Below are 18,421 nucleotides of genomic sequence, written 5' to 3' on the forward strand. Positions count from 1 at the left end.
ATGGACTTCTATATATTTAACATCAGATTAAAACTTTGATTGTAAGATTCAGATAATTATTTATTAAAAGCTCGACATTTTAAATGAGAATAAGAAAGAAAAGTATGTCTTTGTGCCCCCTTTTCCCTGTTCATGCCCTATCGGCCCCCCTGGCTAAACTTTGCTAGCTCCGCCCCTGCACAGTTACGTCAGCTGTAGAAAAAGATCCTGGTGTAGAAATAATATTAAATAAATTAACAACAACTGATCAAGCTTAAACGTGCTGCTGTTGTTCAGCCGCTGGTTTCCTCTTTCTGGTGAGAAGTGGGCCAAAAACTAAGAAGAGAGACGATCAGCTGATCATTGATCAGTTTATGATTGAAGTAGCAGCAGGAGAGAGAGAGAGAGAGAGAGAGAGAGGCAGTCGCTCCATATATCTGTTGTTAAGCTTAACGCTGGAATGCTTTACAAACATTCAGAGATGAACTTACACACTTGCTTTACTTCTCTCTGGGAAAACTTCCTCGGAGATGAAATGCTGGTTTGCTAGCGAGGCTACAAATACACACAGCCGCTCTATCACGTGACCACACTGCTCCGACGTGCTACGGTTATGAGCCGAGTTACGCCATGTTGCAAGTTTTGTGAGGTGCTTTTTTGATATTTAATGGATCAATTACATTTTTTATTTCTCTCTGATATCTGATCCAGTAATTTAGGTCAGTATCTGACCGATACCGATACGTAATATTGGATCGGTCCATCTCTAGTCCAGTCACACGCATCCATACCAGATATTGCTGACAGTGGAGTCTCAACTTACTTACTTTGAATCCCCTTGTTGTTGAATTGTGCTATATAAATAAACTTGCCTTATTCGAGTATCCATCATCAGCAAGATGACATCATCATTTTAAATTGAAAACAATTCTTTATGATTTTGGACTGGATGGACTCCAATCCTTTTAGACTCAGGACCATCTCATGTGGTCAGTGTCCAATATAAGTGAATTTCTCCAAAGCCCATTATAATCCTGGAGAAGCACACTTTACCACTGTTCCCAGTAAGAATATTTCATAGCACTTTAAATTTCAATTTTTCAGGCCTGAGTATTGACTAGATTGACTGGAGACCAGCCCACCAGGTATTATAGGAAAAACCATAAAGCCTTTGAATGAAAACAAACGCTGCTGTCACAGTGATGTACAGTCTTGTTGGTATATATGTATCAGTCTAATAAACTTAAACCTACACCATCCTCCCTATTCTGGTATTCTAAACAGTACCTGAAAGTAGACTGTTGGTCGAGTTAACCTCCTGAACACAACACATGGTGAAAACCTGAAATTAAGACAGAGGAGAGTAGAGGTGAGACATGATCATTACTGATGACAGATTTAGATATATTTTCATAAACCATTCATTTGCCACATCAATAAACAGCATGGCAGGGCAAAATATTTTTCTAACATGGCAACCTTTAAAAAGTGAAAGGAGACAGAAAGACAGGTAAGAAAGAAGAAAACTTACACACAGTACTGGTACAGAATCTAGAAAATGTGGGAAATACTGGCAAAATCAGCTGATCAATGATCAGTTTCATGATTGAAGTAGAAACAGGAGAGAGAGAGAAGAAGAGTTGACAGCGTAACGACAGAATAACTCCAGCTTTGTGTGCGGGACAAACTGTGGTCCTTTTCACCTCAATACGAATATTTACGAATACGAATATTTTCTCTGAATACGAGACTAATCCCTTTTTTTACGGGACGGTTGGAAACTCTAATAACTAACCTTATAAATAAAATAAGATAAAACAAGTTCAACATCAATAATATCATAGCACCCGCCCAGCAGTATATAAACTCCGTCATGCTAGCTAGTACGCAGAACGAGTTATTGTAACTGACTGTAAAAAGTCAGCATAATGAAAATAAACTCCACCTAAACTTGGTTTATATCTGACCCAGATAGACTGCAGGTCATAACTTCTTACCTGAAGTTCAGTTCACCGCCTCGCGTCTCTGCTCCTCCTGCCTTTCCCTCATCCACCTGCCAGCGTGTTGCATCTGCTGCCTCCACCACTTTCTAATGTTACTGAATCTGTGGAAGCTCCGCAATAGCCACCACCAAACAACTGAGTTATTTTTACACATCTCCCACCATCTGGCCAATTCACCACCTTTCAGTGTTTCAGGGGGCCAAAACTCAAGGCACGCTTTAGGTCGCGGGCCAAACAAGATAAAGATTTATTGAACAAACTAAAACAATGTTTTTTAAACATAAATATGAATAAAAACAGACGGGAATATTATTCCAGATTAAATCAACTTAAAAAAATAAACTTTAACTTTAAATATTTTGCTCTTCATAAAAATATATCCTGTCAAAATTATGTAAGTTAGAAATATGAACATGCTGCCAAAACCCCAGAAAAAATAATGAAAGGTTGGAGCCGCATGTAGACGGAGCTGGGCGTTGCTGCAGGGGTGGAGCTAATAAACTGTGCGGGCCAATCAGTGTCGTACTTTCCCTGAGTGCATCATTACACTGCAGCTCCATCTGAATCTGCACAGGTGCAGCAAAGCTGACTTGGTTCAACATGACTGCAACAGGGAAAGTGAGGCAGGCTGCACTGGTGCATTAGTGACAGCTTCACGTGAAACGCCTTCACAGCATCAAACATGTCCATGAACTGACAGGTTTCCTTGATGAGCTCAGAAACTCTGTTGAGAACTTTTCCCCAACTCAGCCAGCAGACCTCTGTGTGATGAGGAATGTCGGCAAACTCTGAATCTATTTCCCACATAAAAGACTGAAACTGACGGTGATTTAAACGTTTAGCAGATAAAATGTACGGTCTGTGTCACGGTGATCATTACATGCTCCATTTTTAGGACCACACAGCCTTTCCTGGTGTGTGATGCAGTGTTAACTCACCGGTACAGTTCTCCTGCATCTTTACTCGCATCCTGCTGACTAGTCCGCTTTTTTCACTGCACAGCACCGGCGCTCCATCTGTTGTAAGTCCAACAAGTTTGTCCCAGGACAGTTTCACGTCGTTACACTTCGACATACGTTTTAAAAAATGTCTTTTCCTGTCGTTGTGCATCGATTTAATGTCCAATATTTCCTCTCCACGGATGAAGATGGCCAGCTGTGCAGTGTCCATCATGTCTGTACTTTCATCCACAGCAAGATGCAATAAAGTTTTTGCTTTTTTCACACAACTGTGTTTTTAAATCAGTGGTAGTGATGTGCGATGCCACTGAATTCCTTTCTGATCCGATATAAAGTAATATTCAGGGTGGTATCGACGATACTGATCCGATACTTTGTACAAAAACTTATTTCATTTATTGTATCTCAAATTATAGCATCGTAATGATTACAGGACATCAGTCAACCGTGTTCATGTCACTGAAATCTCCAGCTTTAGGTTCAGTGTAGCTCATTAGGCTTCATGGCCTCTTCTCTGAGACCTCCACAACCCACAGGACCAAAAGGATCAGCTGCTAATAGCCTGGTTTCAAACACCAGGTGCTGCCAGCTCACAGGAGGGGACTGGATTCATTCTGGACAGGTAGTTTAAACTCTGGCCAATAAAAATGGTTTAATCAAATATGCAGTGTTTACAAACAAAACACAGAGAAGGTGATTTATTAAAACAACACATGAACTTTCCTAGATTTCTGGTTTATGACCATTAGCCAATAAAGGAATATTGGCAGGTTTGAAAGCTTGTCTCAACGTCCCAACTGAGAAAAATAAACATTTAAACTTTGTTGCTAGATGAGGTTCAAATTACATCGAGTCAGGTAGCTGTAAGCAAGCAAGCAGTTAAATTTAAGCTTAAGTCAACAGATTTCATCGACACACAGGGTCTTGTATGACCCGTTGGACAAACTCTTCTACATCCAATCATCTCTCACGAGGTCAGATTCGTTTCTTTTTTCAGCATCACACAAGTTACAAAGAGCAGAAATGGGTAACAACAGTTTTTGAATATTTGCGACTCAAATGTGAGCCAGAGTCCTTCAGGAAGTCCAGCGCCACCAGGCCACCTTCATACGGTCCCACACAGCTTCTAAAGAGTCAAAAGCAGGTCGCACGTCCAGGGTGGAGAACTGGTAGGTGTCCTTGTTGATTTCTCCATCGTAATAGTCGATGACGTAGCGCACCTCCTTCCCACAGCGGTCAACGATCCAGTCGTGACGGTCGAACGGCAGCTCATAGCTGCAGAGAGACAAACTCAATTAGTCACCAGGATCTTTACCAGGAGGTTTCCATGCATCGAGTTTGAATGCACCGCTGCATGGGCGGTTTCATTATAGCAGACCAGCAGACCCAACCGAGAAACATAACACAGACACCACGAGAGCAGCCAACATTATTAAATGTGCATCAGGATGTTTCACTCTCACCCCATCCAGTGTCGGAGGCGGGCCCTGGGGGAGTACTCTGTAGCCTTCCCACCGAATCTCCTCAGAGTTGGTCCACATGGACATTCCCTATACGAGGTAAAAGGTTCATCAGTTAAGGCTCAGCTCTCTGACCAACAGGCAGCTCACTGCAAACGATCGCACTGACTCACTGAGCATGCAGAGCTTCCCACTTCAGGATCTCCTGCCAGGCCTGCTCATTGTTCTGATTGTGGATTTTAATGATGTTGGTCATGTCACCTTTGCTGAGGTCATCATCTCGCCAGCGCCACCTGCAGCACAGGATCGAACAAAGGAAACGGTCTTTAGCAGATATTTCTCCGTCACTGAGCTGCTGCAATAATTAAAGCTACCGATACGTGAAATCCAAGCATTTTTAAAAACACTGACTTTTAGGTTCAATGAGACTCTAAATAGAAGTTCATAGTTTCCAATATTGTAGCCTGAAGTAGTCGTAACACCAGCCAACTGACCCCTTCCTCAGCATGGCGTTCCAGAACATCTGCTCCGACGGGTACACCCAGTTCTTCTCTGTGTCGTGACGTGGAATCGTGGACTCCTCTCTTCTGACAGAGAGTTCGAAGGGCTGGTCTGGAGCTGGCGTTTGGTTGGGAGGAGGCATCTGCACGTGTGCAAAAAGATCAACTAATCATACAGTCTGAGCCACGACCTTAAAACATGGAAAAGATGTCAAGCGTGGCAGCCATAAGTCCTCCAGGAGAGAGTGCAGCATGCATGTGTTTCACACCTGTGGTCAAGTGTTGAAACAACTGAAAAGCTCGCACAACAAAGCTGCTTCTCTTTTGCAACACTAACATGTTGTTGTCAGCTGAATACACGAGCACACAAACTGGAGCCACCGCAGACAACAACAGTGCGTAGCAGCAAACGAGGCCAGTGTATCAGAACTAAAACGAATCAAGGATCAGTAGCTGAAAGCATAAAAGTTATTTCTAAAGTAAAGCCTCTTTGCTCCGAGCTGCACAGCTACCATATTTGCTGGATCGATGTCGCCCTTCGTGATTGCTGCAGCTCTCATGGGACACTCCACGAAGCTGTACGCCCGATCCTGGTGGGCCGGACCTGCAGGAGGACACGAGCCGCAGGTTCGATCATTTCATTAAAACAATCATCTGAACATAGAAATGTGTTGCAGTGCAGGCAAGCCACAGGCTATCCTTTAGACTCAAGTCCCTACCTTTTTCAGCCTGAGCTTGATGCATGGGGCATTGTGAAGGCGGAGATGCTAAGAAAAACACAAATACACAACCACAGTCAAGATATAATTCAACATCATTCAGTAAAACTTGTACAGTTTATGATAACAGTGACGAATGAGAGCTAATGACCTATATAATACCATGAAAGGCAGTTTTCTGTGGGAGTAAAACACTATCTGTGTGTACATGACCTTCTCTCTGACACAAGCCGTTTCTTTTCTTAATTGCTCGAGTTAAGGGTGTCACAGTATACTAATATTTATGATAAACCTGTTATCTTCCTCATACAGTGGAACCCCCCACTGAGTTAGGCTGTAAATACCTGAGCTCTGGAGTCAGGAAATATCGCTCCATTTATTAACTGTTCTGTTGCAACTTCTCTGCTTTCTAAGCATTCAGCCTGATGCTAGCTGCTCTGCCACAGCTTGGCTTACAGCGGCTTGTCCATATTTCTTGAGTATTTGTTTTAATCTGTGCAATATGAAATCTATAGAGCTAGCAAACTAAAGAGACAAATAATGGTGAATGAAAAGTGTTTTACATATTAACAGCCACTGTGATGCCTCTTTAGAGTGATTATCAGATTTTCCATTCCTGGCTTGTCGACATTCGTCAGAGTATTTTATAAATGTGCAGTTAGTAGCAATAAAAAATATCTGTTTCACAAACTGCATGCCATCTTCACCTTGCACTTACAAAGGAGACTTTGGAAAAAGAAATCCCACCCAGCATTTCACGCTGTGACATCCTGACTGTAATGAAACTACAGTACCTTTGACAGGCTGAGCTTCCTCCTGCACCGGGCAGCGCTGAGCAGAGACGGTGTTCATAGCCTCGGCTTTGACTACAGAGGGCTCTGCGGTGGACCAGGAGGCTCCCATGTTAGCCTGTCTGACAGGGAAACAAATACAGGACATTTAAACACGTGGACAAGAAAAAGATCATCAGAGAACCTCTGTGGACACTCAGCCGTAACACAGCTAGGCTAATGCTGTGATCAGTGGGCTGTGTTTATTTAAAACTGTCGTTATATCGCTAACTCTGACTGATGTCACCGTCGGTAACCTCAGGTTTAGCTGTAGTGTAGCTAACCGGGTCAAACTAGCCTCCGCCCGGTTAAGCTAATATCACTAGCATCGTGTTACAGCCCACTTCCACGCCTCATGTTCGAGTTATTCGGCTTTTCAAATAAGACAACAACACACACACTAATGTTAGCGGGTGTGTGGACTTAATCCAAACAGCGTATTACGAACATATTCCGCTTTAGTTTGGTCACATAATGACCAGCAGGTTAAATCACTAACCTGTAACCGGCAGCGCGGCGGTGTTTCGGAGCGTTTCAATGTCAACGTGCAGGGCAAAGTAGTTGCACAAGCAGTTGTGCTCAGCGCGTGCTGTACGTATCAACGTCACGACGCTTTGCTCAGGATGTTGAAAGACGCGACCCGGAAGTTACTACGGGATTTTTTTTCTCGTTGAACCACTTCAAACATTACAGAAGTCAGCTGTGTCCCATTTCAGGGTCTGCACGCTTGAAGTACGCGCACTACGCGTACTACGTACGGTGCGTACTATAAGTACGAGAAGTGCGGAAGTGAGAGGCTTGTGAAATGGGACGGTCTAGCCCTTCGTTGCGCTGTTCAGGTTGCCTAGCAACCATGATACTAACCGCGAGAAACGTTACATACAGCTTTGTTTGACAGAAATGAAGGAGAAAAATGTTTTGTCATGACATCACTTTGATTAGTTGAGTATCTGAGGCTGAAACCACAGGACTGTAAAACATGATTGTTGGGCTTCATTTCTGTACTGAACAGTCATTTAAGATTAGTTAGTAAATAACAATTAGCTCTTGTTGTTCATGAGACTAAAGTCATCTCACTGTGGTAATGTAAATATATTATGGCCAATATTATGTTATTGTCAGATTATTATGATATATATATATATATATATATATATATATATATATGCTTTAAAATCAAGTTAACGCTGTAAGTACAAACATCACTAATGTCACACAACTTTGCCGACATGTGGCCAATAGTAATGTTTTAATGTTCTTCGTTATTAAACAGTCGCACATAATTAAGTGACGTCATGTTCAGTACTTTTGACAGTTCACTCTTCGGCCACTCCCTTCTGCCGTATTTTGCGGCAAAATTATCCACACCCACCGTCGCGCTATGAATTGTGGGATATATGGGACCACGAAGCGTGCACCGGACCACGCTTGATATTTGGGGAAATTGACGGCGCATTTGGAGTATGCATTTGAAGTACACTTCGAATTGGGACAGCCGTCGTCGCGTGGCGGTGACGTAACCGCACTTGAAATGCGTACTTCAAGTGTGCAGACCCTGAAATGGGACACAGCTAGCGACTGCTGTGTCCCATGAAAGCCCTTGAATCATGTTTTACAGTCCTGTGGTTTCAGCCTCAGATACTCAACTAATCAAAGTGATGTCATGACAAAAATGATTGACCAACAAAACAATTTTCTCCTTCATTTCTGTCACACAAAGCTGTATGTAACGTGTCTCGCGGTTAGTATCATGGTTGCTAGGCAACCTGAACAGCGCGACGAAGCATATACCGTCCCATTTCACAAGCCTCTCACTTCCGCACTTCTCGTACTTATAGTACGCACCGTACGTAGTACGCGTAGTGCGCGTACTTCAAGCGTGCAGACCCTGAAATGGGACACAGCCAATGTCGGGGGTTAAATCAGGCTGGGGTTGAATCACCAGAAGAATTGCTTTTATATTATCGGACTGTTGTATAGGTTTAAAATATTGTCTGGCTTCATTCATAAAGCATTGAAAAGACGGTTTTGCATTAGAAAATTTGGATTCATGACTTTGAAATTTAACCAGTAAAATGAGTAAATAATAAAATAAAATTCGTTTGCCTATTGGTAATCAAAGAAGCCAGATAATATTTTTTCATAACACAGAGAGAAGTCAGAATAGATAAAAGAAACAAAAGTACAAAAATAAGCAGCACAAAGATAAGTGTGAACTATCTTCTTTCTGACGGCTACAAAACGAACATCAGTCTTTTTTATATTATACAAGAAAAGTTCGGGTGGGGTAAAAACGATGAATGATTTTAAAAGATGTTTGCTTTACTTTGTTGGTTAACATAGATTTCAATGGTAAGGTCCAAATTTTCTTCCACTCCAGGGCCCAGTATAGATTATTCCAGTAAGCAACGGCCACTGGGACACCAGTTCTGTCTTTCTAATAAAAGAGTTCATATGTCACGGTTGTTTTTCCTCTTTAAAGTGAAAACAGATCTGGTAACAGCAGGATCCAGTTGTAGAGGGGTCAGATCATTAACAACAGAATTTCCGTAGTCTTAAAACACCAGTAGGGATAGCATCAAACACTATGGCATATTCCTTTGGTGGAACAGGAAGACCATATATACTCAAAAATTCAGAGTAAGAAATTATACCTAAATTTGGATTAAGAAGTTGCAAAACAAGACGAATCCCATGAATAAACCAGTCGCCTAAAAATAAAGACTTGTGTTTGTATAAAATGTCTCTGTTGTTCCAAATATCATATCTGTGTGGAGAAAAGTTGTGTTTATAAAGCAGCGACTGTTTCTGTTTATTAAATTAGGACAGTTTTAAGGAGATTTTATAAATGTTGTAGTTACAAAGTAACACAAGGTTAACAACACCATTGTTTTCACCAAATTGATGTTGTGTTCCTGAGAAATTGTTTGATCCAGTTTATTTTAAACACACTGTTTATTGTAGAAAAGTCAAGTTTACGGCACCATGTTGGTTTGAGTTTGATACAACTGATCTCTTAGTTTAATCTATTCTATTCTTCCATATAAAGTTATAAAGGAGTCTGTCAATATCCACCAGGGTTTCTTTATTTACATCAAGAGACAAAGAGACAAAGCTCCATCGAGATAATCCCTCCACTCTGGTGATAAAACTCTGGAGACAAGTATTTAGTTTATCTTGTGTTTTATGCAAAATTGGAATAAAATTAAGTGAACATCTAGAGGACTGATTTTTATTAATGATGATGCCAAGGTAAGTGATGGAAAAAAAAACAGGATTTGTTTTCGTTCTTAGGAAGCTAGAGCCATTCAGGCATCCCTACAATGCAGCGTAATAAACATTTTCTGCACTTAAAAACACATTCATGGACTGAGCCTGATCAGTGCTCTGTATATGGCTTATTCAGTGAGTTGCACTACGGTGGCAGTAAAGATGACAAGTTTACAGTTTTACTACTCTTTAATTTCAGTGCCTCCATCTTCGATCGCTAACTCGGAGTATCCGGTCGTTAAGTGATGACGTGACGAATCCTACTTCCGGGCCTAAAGTAGTCTGCGTTTAAAATGGCTTTTGTGTTGTTAACATGTTTAATGTTTTGTATTTTCTTCTATTTAATCTCAAAAAGCTCCTAAAACAGTCAGTGATCACTGTTGACCTCCCTCGGCTTTTATTACCGCTAATCATTTATTTAAGCTCAGTTTTAAAACCTTAGGATGTAACTACAGCCCAGCCCATGCAGCAGTATATGAATGACTAACCTCGTATTGTGGATGGATTATCTCAGTTGTTCTCCTGGCTGAAGTTTGGTCCTTTTACAGCATCCTGCCATGTGATTACATTTGTTCCTGACCACCGAGAACTCTCACGTTAACTTTTATCGAGTGGAAAAAAAGTTAGCTTGTTTATGTTATGCTAACATAGCTGTGTCGCTAGCGGTCACGTAGCACATCATTATATACCAGCTAGCCAAACTTCAGTAACCCTACAAACGTCACTGCTGTTTAGTTTTCTGTCTTCATTTATGTTGGAAGTGATAACAGAGGTGTACGTTTTAATTTGTTTCCCAAACCCCGCAGTCAGGACATGTTATATTGTATTTAGATAGAAGCTAGCGAGCTAACTTCCTGCTAACTTCTAACTCCGTTAAATGTCATAAATTCCGTTTTCATGGATGCCTGGATGTTAAACTCAATTGTTACACCTGGTAGAGCAGAACGCTGATCATTTTATTAAAGATGAAAGACTTTAGACAGTTTTTAACTCTCAGTAATGCCATAGTGATCGTTTGATATATGGACCTGCAGCGGAGTTTAGGCCCAGACACGGCTAGTGACGTCAGACTGAACGACCGGATATTGGTCTGCACTGACTTTCCATTACAAACCTAGAGGTGCTGACTATTATATTAATCTTTTTTTAAATCTAGAGAAAACCTATGTGTCATTATAAGCTGCCTTCTAACATTCAGAGATTTACATGATCTGATTCACAGTATAAGCTTCATACACTTAAGCATAAATAGTCGTGTCTGAAATCATCTTTTAATACAAACATTATGTACAACATTATTATTGAACAAACATTGTTGAACAAAAAAAACAGGTCACATGTTAGAATGATTTTATTTTTGTAGTTGGCCCCTAAGACAATATACAGTTGGTGTTTAGAATAGAGTTGAATAAATGTTAAAAACATGATCTGATCATTTCTGAAACAGTCTTCAGGAGGATAACCACGTAGAGCATCAACAGAGGTTTCTGCTCCCAGTAAACATGCTCACGCTTTCCTCCTGGATTAAAATATTTCTAATGTTAAGCTTTTAAAATCAACATTAGGGAGTAAAGGCTGCCTGTGAGTCCCTGCAGTGGCTCTGGTCTAGGCCTGCTCCTGTTGCCTAGCAACCACAACACTACAGCGTGACGTGTCAAAGATGTTTTGTTGGGTGGAAATCTTGACTTTATTTTCTTCTTTTTCATTTTCTTTATTTTTACTTTTACTGAAGAAAACTGATATGTTTCATAGGTACATGTCAGAAAATTAACAAGATGTTGTTATTTTGCATGATAAAAACGAAGGAATCTGAGGCCAAAAGACCACAGCCATGTAAAAATAAGATTTGTTAAGCTGTGTCCCTTCAGCCAAAACTAATGTGAACATTAGTTTGTAATAAGCAAATAACGTAGTTCAGGAAACTAGTGTCATTTCACTTTGAGAATATAAAACAACAGGGCCTACATTAACCATACTAATATATGAAATATACTAAAAATGACCAGTGGTGAATTTAATTCAGTTGATTGTGCTACACTCCAAATTCAAGGTACATTTATTTCAATGTTATATAACTTTCTATCTTCTTTACCAGGGCTCATCTCAGAGACGTTGTTGTCAAAGATGAATATATATAAATATGTCATATGTTGAGACAGATATTGTTCATTTTATATATTGTCCCCAATAGATTTTGGGAAAAAAGTTTTAGTTACATGTGTCACGGCAAGTGAGAAGAGCCGTGTGGAAGAAAATGAAGGAGGGTCCAAACGCAGGCAGTCGTGAAGGTGTGAAGGTGGTTTATTGAATAAACGGCAAAGGGAAAGTGGCAAACGAAGACAAACTAAACTATACTGGAAAACAACTGAACTACAGCGCAGAAACCAGAACACGAACATGAAGGAGGGCGAGCAGAGGCAGACGATGGTAGACAGCAGGGAACACATGGATGAAACATGGTGAATACACAGACGGACCAGCAACTACAATGACAGAGGACACGACTTAAATACACTCAGAGAAACACAGGGAGATTACATACAGGTGGGAGACACAGCTGGGAGTCATTAACGAGACGAGAGGTAAAACTGAACACACTCACATGAGACGCAGACCTTCACAATAAAACAGGAACAAGAAACCAAGAACAAGAAACCATCACACTAAGACGCAGACTCGACATTGAGAGACAGACAGAAAATGACACGTGGAACTAGACCAATACAAAGCAGACACAACCAAAGAACAAATCCTAAACACAAATAAACGGAAACATGAAACTCCAATAATAAACATCATAATCATTAACACAACAAGAAAACAATCCCTGATGCAAAATTAAACCAAAACATAACAAACTCAAAATACTGGGTCCAACAGACCCAGAACCGTGACAACATGTATGGAAAAAATAACAAGTTGTGGTTATTTTGCATGATAAAAATGAAGAGATTTTGTTAGTTGGGTGAGTAAATGCTGTATCACAGATGCTACAAATAGCTACAAACACAATATACTTTATATTTTAATGTCATAGATGACCTTACCTCGAAGAAAAAAACTGTGAAAAACTCTAAACTTGTAGACATTTTTTGGGGGGGGCTGATTATTTCTTTGCTGTAAAAATACTTCTTGGAAATAAATCTTATACTGTTGGAAAGCCTGTTTATTTCCTCTTACATGATGAAACATTGCAAGGAAAATGAATTTGGGGCTAAGTATCAGAGTATGTGGTTTGCATCCATGAAAAACTTGCCACACAACTTCCTCTCTACTGACTCTTGTTTGGTGTCTCACTCTTTCCTAGCATCTTCCCAGCGCGGGGTCTGCTGCGTGGCTCTGTCCTCTCCATTTGGATCGGTCTTGAGTCTCCTCTGGGGTGAGATCCACTGCGCGCATGTCTTCGGTCTTTGTATCCATCCACCGCTTTTACGGTTTTCCTTGCGGTCGGCGGCCTCCAGGGTCGAGTCGGAGGGCTGTTCTTGACACCAAATTCTCCTCACTGCGCATGACGTGTCCATGCGACCATAGGCACGCTTCCCTTATCTTCTTTTCGATCAGGACAACTCCGAGTCGTTTTCGAACACCTTCATTAGTCACACGATCCAGGCGGGTTAAGCCCATCATCCACCTGAGCATCTTCATCTCCATAGCATGGAGGATCTGCGAGTGTTTCCTGGTGGCTAACGCAGGCTGTTTAAGCTAAACAAGCTGCTGTTTCACATAATAAACCCTGTCAGAAGAAAATTGTACATAGCGTGATCAGCTACATGAAATGTGTTTTTTATTGATCACTAAGCAATCCACAGTCTACGTGACTTTTTACATGAACTCTTGTGTGATAAACTTATTTAGCATCTAACAGCTTCCTCTTTTCTAACAACATACAGACTTAGAAAAGGGAAACTCAGCTCTAAGTTCTTGGAATAACTTTGTTACCTTTGTACACACACAAGCTTGTATAAATAAAGAACGCAGACAGTGACAGAGCGCGAGTCCGTGAGTGCGTCCTGCGAGGACGAGCGCTCTGTGGCCGTCCTCGCGAGTAAAGACAACTGCAGTGTTTGTGTTTTCTAACTCGGGTGTCTCAGCTGAAGAACTGTGGGGCGATTCTTAGAAATCCCCTGTCAACCACAGTACTGCCTTCTGATTTAACAGTTAAAGCAGTAGAGATGAGCTGTGTTTTCATGTGCGTGTGTAACCGGTGTGATTCTGCGTTGTGTCTGATAAAAAAGGTAAAAGAAACAAAGACCTCCAAGTAAATCATTTGCCCACTCCAGCTCCTACGACCAAATACAAACAGTGGGGAAGAGGGTTAGCTCAACCCACCACAACTTCCAAGCTAGCAAGGAGTATATATTCATGCTAGCATTTATGGCACCTAAAACACATTTATGATACACACATACTACACACTTATAACATCTAACAAAAACAGGCTTAATAATGACAATAATTGAACTAAAATCACAATCAGAAACATCCAGGTGGCTAAATATGAATTATATGTGTGTTGGAAAGTGTTGGAAAGAAATGACACCCACGTCTCCCACAGGGGAATAGTAGAAAAGGGGAGAGGCAAAAGGGGTACACTGTATTTATAGGATTGCACCAAAGAAGAAGAAGAGAATGAGGAGGGGCTCTAACTGATAATGAACATAACTACAGGCTTGGAGGTCCTAAAAGTCAGGTATAAAAGGAACAGTTTGGGGGTTTAGAACACATTTTGGGTAATTATAACAATGTGATTTATGACCCTGGGACACGTGGAACTCTAGCTTCATTAACCAGGCTAGCTGTTAGCTTATAGCTCACGCTAGCTAACCAGCGAGCAAAAGGGCAGCCGAAGCTGCGGACACAACACCCACAAACTTATCTCACCACAATGTAGCGCCGAAAAAATTATGTAATTCTAGTTTAATCAAACTCAGGGCATGAGGAAAACCGCCTTCATATCCCCACAGTCATGTGACGGACCTCCACATGTTAGAGGTGGACAAGGCCAAGGTCCAATCCTCCTCCCCAGTGTCCTAAAACTATTAAACATGTCCTCACCGCAACACGCCAGAATAAAATTATTAGTTAATTAGCAAATACTTTACTGCATGCTGAGGTGGCAGTTCATTTAATTTATGTGTGTTGAACTAAGGACACATCAAAAAGTTGCTCGACACAACATTAGCCAGACATCTACCTAACCACAGCTAAAAATAAATTTAGAGTGAACTTACCGGGGCACATTTCCTCGGGTTAGACGAAATGAGTTTTTTCACGTTGAAATGTCAGTTTGTTTTGGCTCTTCCCACTTTGCCTGCCATAGCGTATAACTGGTCATGTGACTGCATAGCTACAGCTGACTGGTGAAAGAGTTACAAGAAACTCCACTGGCGGAACGATCTATCACAAAGAATGGCAAGAAGCTGTTGTATTATTAACTGCAACAGCCAGTCGCATGACAGCCACGGGAAGCCGACGGGTAAGGAGATTGAATTTTTTGTCTGTCCCGTTTGGTTCTTTTGCCATCAGATATATTGTCTAAAGGCGAAGAAAGATGCCCAACGGATTTACTTTACCAAATGAACCATCCCAGCCTTGCCGTAATGGTCTATTTGATTCACCTTTTATTGTTTATTTTATTTTCACTTGCTAAATACGGGACAGACTTGACTGGGGAAAAGAAAGAGGGAAAGAAAAACAGCTGAGAAGAGGGACGGGGGAGAAGGGCAAAAAACAAAAACCAACAAAATAAGCAGACAAAAAAATCCATATATCGATCACCTGGATCACCTGTTGAGAAAGAAAAAAGAAAACAAGGAGAAGAAAACGAGAGTAATACAATAAACAACATCACAATGATATATGGGAATATGACAGTAAATACTAAATATGAAACATTATTGTGCAGCACGTAAGATCGACAGCACAGCGTGCTTTGAGGTAGGAGCCAAAAAGGGTGTAGTTTGTGTGTGTGATCACCCGTGTGTACACCTGTGAGCATGGACGCGCTTGTATTAAAAGGTTTCTTCATGTAATGATCTGCTAGAGGGTGTGGGGGGGCCACAGCCCCGTCCTCCAGGGCATGAAGCAGGTATGGAGGAGAGCAAAACTCCAGACATCCAGAGGCCCCCAGAACACAAGAGACCAAGAAGACCAACAGAGGGGCAGCCGCACCACTGTCCCAGAAAGAGCTGAGGAGAGCCCCAGATGAGGGGTCACTCAGCAGCCGCGGAGCAGAAGCCAGGGGGGGTTGCAGTGACGAACCCGTGAGCTCCGCCGGCAGCCAGCTGTGCCAGAGTGACCGAGCCACCCACCCCCGAAGTGGCCCGAGCGAGCCCCAGGCTCCAGGCCCCGATAAGCAGCCACCAAGGAGTGAGCCGGTGTGTACCTGGACGCCCATCCCCGGACACAAAGAACCACCAACGCACCGACGTCTGAGGGCGTCTGCCACTGGCAGGGGAAGTGGTGGGGGGAGATGGAGAGAGATCAGTTTTAATTGGATTCCATCGTGGAAGAAAAATTGTTCAAGCCATGTTTCCGAAGTAACAAAGAGCTGACGGATGGCCTGGATTGCAGCCATTTGTAGGCCAAATATAACGTCCCAGAACGCTCCAGCTCACATGTTAGTCTGCTCCAAGCATTTCCACAAAGCTTTTGTTGTAGCTGTTACGGAATTTATCATAACATAATTGTTGATGTCGGTTACAAATAAGTCTTATATTGATTTGAATTGAATTTGTTGCGCTATGCTGCTTTGTTCCCTGTGGCTTTGCGGGCTAATGTTTGTTGTGTTTTGTTGGGAAACCAGCTTACAAAATGCAGGAATGCGATCCAGACTGGGCCCCTCTATCAGCCTGGGTCACACCGAGTTTAAAGCTGCTACCACAGCCAGATTTGATCGGTGAAGAGAGAGAGAGAGCTCAAAACAGCCACGAAAAGTCCGCATATATGTGCTCAAGAGTTGTATTGAAGCAATAAAGTGATGAATAACTGTTTTCCAGTATGTTGTTTTGCAATGGTTTTGTTTTTGTTGCATTGTTGATTTGTTTTTCACCGAAGCAGCTAATAAAGCATAATGGAGTATAATTTTGCCTCTTTCCTGTAAGATTCTATAATAGAATGAAACAATAATGCCAGTTATAAATAAAAACAATAAACTGAGTGAATTATGAAACACTTATTTTATTTCTACTAGATCTGAAAATGTTGCGTAATACTGCAACCTGAAACGACAAATAGATGCGTTTGTCTGTACAGGAGATAAAGGAAAAAAATGTAACAACAGCTGTGAGATGGAATCGTCCAAATCACCAAGGTAAACTGGACCTGGGCTTGTTGCAGGGATCTGAAGTTACTAAACATTTTGTGAGTGTATGCACTTACACTTAGGACCATACAATTATAAATATGAGTGTGGTGAAAGTGGGCAGCACGCTAACGTCTTTAGTCCACTCTGTATGCTCGTAAGGGTCTGACCCTTTCACTCCTTAGATTTTTTCCTCCTACTTTTTTTTTTTTTTTGCCTTTTCGTCACGTCTATCCTGCCGTGTTCTCCGTCGTTTTGTACATAACTGTTTTCGGGGCAAATAAAATGCACGTAGGGAATAAAACTGCAGAATTAATGATTACCAGTGCTGGAAATGCTAGCGCTTTATGCAGTGTTTTGATTTTGCTGCCACTCAAACCCACATTGCATGCCGGGTACTTGTGGCAAAACAATCAAAGCAATGCATCAAACGCAAGCATTTGCAGCACCGCAAAACGTTCATTCTCCGGTTCCAATACCTTCTTGCTTTTTCTTTGTCCCCCAAAAAAGGTATGTACAAAACGAAGGAGAACAATGCCGGTCCGTACAAAGACAGACTTGATGAAAAGTCAAAGAAAAGATACGAGGAAAAAATCAAAGGAGTGAAAGGGTTAGACCCTTACAGCACACAGAGGGACAAAAGACGTTAGCGTGCTGCCCAACTTTCACCACGCTCATATTTATAATTATACGGTTCTTGGAGTGAGTGCATACACTCATGAAGTTTAGTAACTTCAGGTCACTGCAACAAGCCCAGGTACAGTTTAGCGACGGATGGGTGCAGGACCTTGAAATGCACCGTGTAGAACGAAAGACCATCGTACGTATCATAATAATAATAATAATAATGGATTGGATTTATATAGCGCTTTTCAAGGCACCCAAAGCGCTTTACAATGCCACTATTCATTCACTCTCACATTCACACACTGGTGGAGGCAGCTACAGTTGTAGCCACAGCTGCCCTGGGGCAGACTGACATCTGACTCATAAGTTTACCAGTCTCACAAATCGTCTTCATAAATACACATTCGTTAGCCGTTTATTAATAGGACCTTTAAGGTCAACGGTAATTAATTAGTAGTGGAAATAATTTCTGGTTTATTACAGAAATGTAGCAGTGACAATAATATTGTATGCTGTAATCGTACTGGGCAATTAGTGATACAAAAAAAAAAAGTTTTATCCTGTGAGTAAAAGTACATGTTTTTGTCAATGTACCATGGTAATAACAGAAGTGAAACGCAATATTGTGTCAGGACAATTCACTATTTATGCACAATAAGGAGCATAGTGCGACAATTTCTGTTCAGCGCCAGACTTGCTTGTAACCTATATCACCAATTATGTTATGAAAAATATATACCAATGTAGTCAGTTATGGCCAAAAACTCACCT

At 41.4% G+C, this 18,421-nt stretch overlaps 1 protein-coding gene across 2 annotated transcripts; it reads right to left on the bottom strand.

The window, feature by feature from the left end:
* Nucleotides 1-3,611: 3,611 nt before the first annotated feature.
* On the bottom strand, nucleotides 3,612-7,078 carry hccsb (holocytochrome c synthase b). Of its 2 annotated transcripts, none has more exons than XM_085173172.1 (8): nucleotides 6,950-7,078; nucleotides 6,415-6,533; nucleotides 5,621-5,668; nucleotides 5,414-5,505; nucleotides 4,896-5,044; nucleotides 4,575-4,694; nucleotides 4,405-4,491; nucleotides 3,612-4,216 (listed from the first exon to the last, which is right to left on the bottom strand). In XM_085173172.1, exons 2-8 carry the CDS (start codon nucleotides 6,521-6,523, stop codon nucleotides 4,018-4,020), a joined length of 804 nt encoding a protein of 267 aa, XP_085029298.1. In that variant the 5' UTR covers nucleotides 6,524-6,533; nucleotides 6,950-7,078; the 3' UTR covers nucleotides 3,612-4,017. The 2 variants fall into 2 exon arrangements, with proteins under 2 accessions (XP_085029298.1, XP_085029299.1); XM_085173173.1 differs by having other exon boundaries at nucleotides 6,415-6,529; nucleotides 6,950-7,065.
* Nucleotides 7,079-18,421: the final 11,343 nt, after the last annotated feature.

This window comes from Neolamprologus multifasciatus, chromosome 9 (genome assembly GCF_963576455.1).
Source record: "Neolamprologus multifasciatus chromosome 9, fNeoMul1.2, whole genome shotgun sequence".
In the NCBI taxonomy this organism is placed as follows: domain Eukaryota; kingdom Metazoa; phylum Chordata; class Actinopteri; order Cichliformes; family Cichlidae; genus Neolamprologus; species Neolamprologus multifasciatus.

What these genes read in the sequence shown, in the direction of transcription:
- hccsb (XM_085173172.1), bottom strand. Translation starts at nt 6,523, where the DNA reads ATGGGAGCCTCCTGGTCCACCGCAGAGCCCTCTGTAGTCAAAGCCGAG. An exon ending in TCAAGCTCAGGCTGAAAAAG is followed by an intron (nt 5,506 to 5,620) that starts GTAGGGACTTGA and finishes GTCCTCCTGCAG; the next exon opens with GTCCGGCCCACCAGGATCGG. An exon ending in TGGGAAGCTCTGCATGCTCA is followed by an intron (nt 4,492 to 4,574) that starts GTGAGTCAGTGC and finishes TACCTCGTATAG; the next exon opens with GGAATGTCCATGTGGACCAA.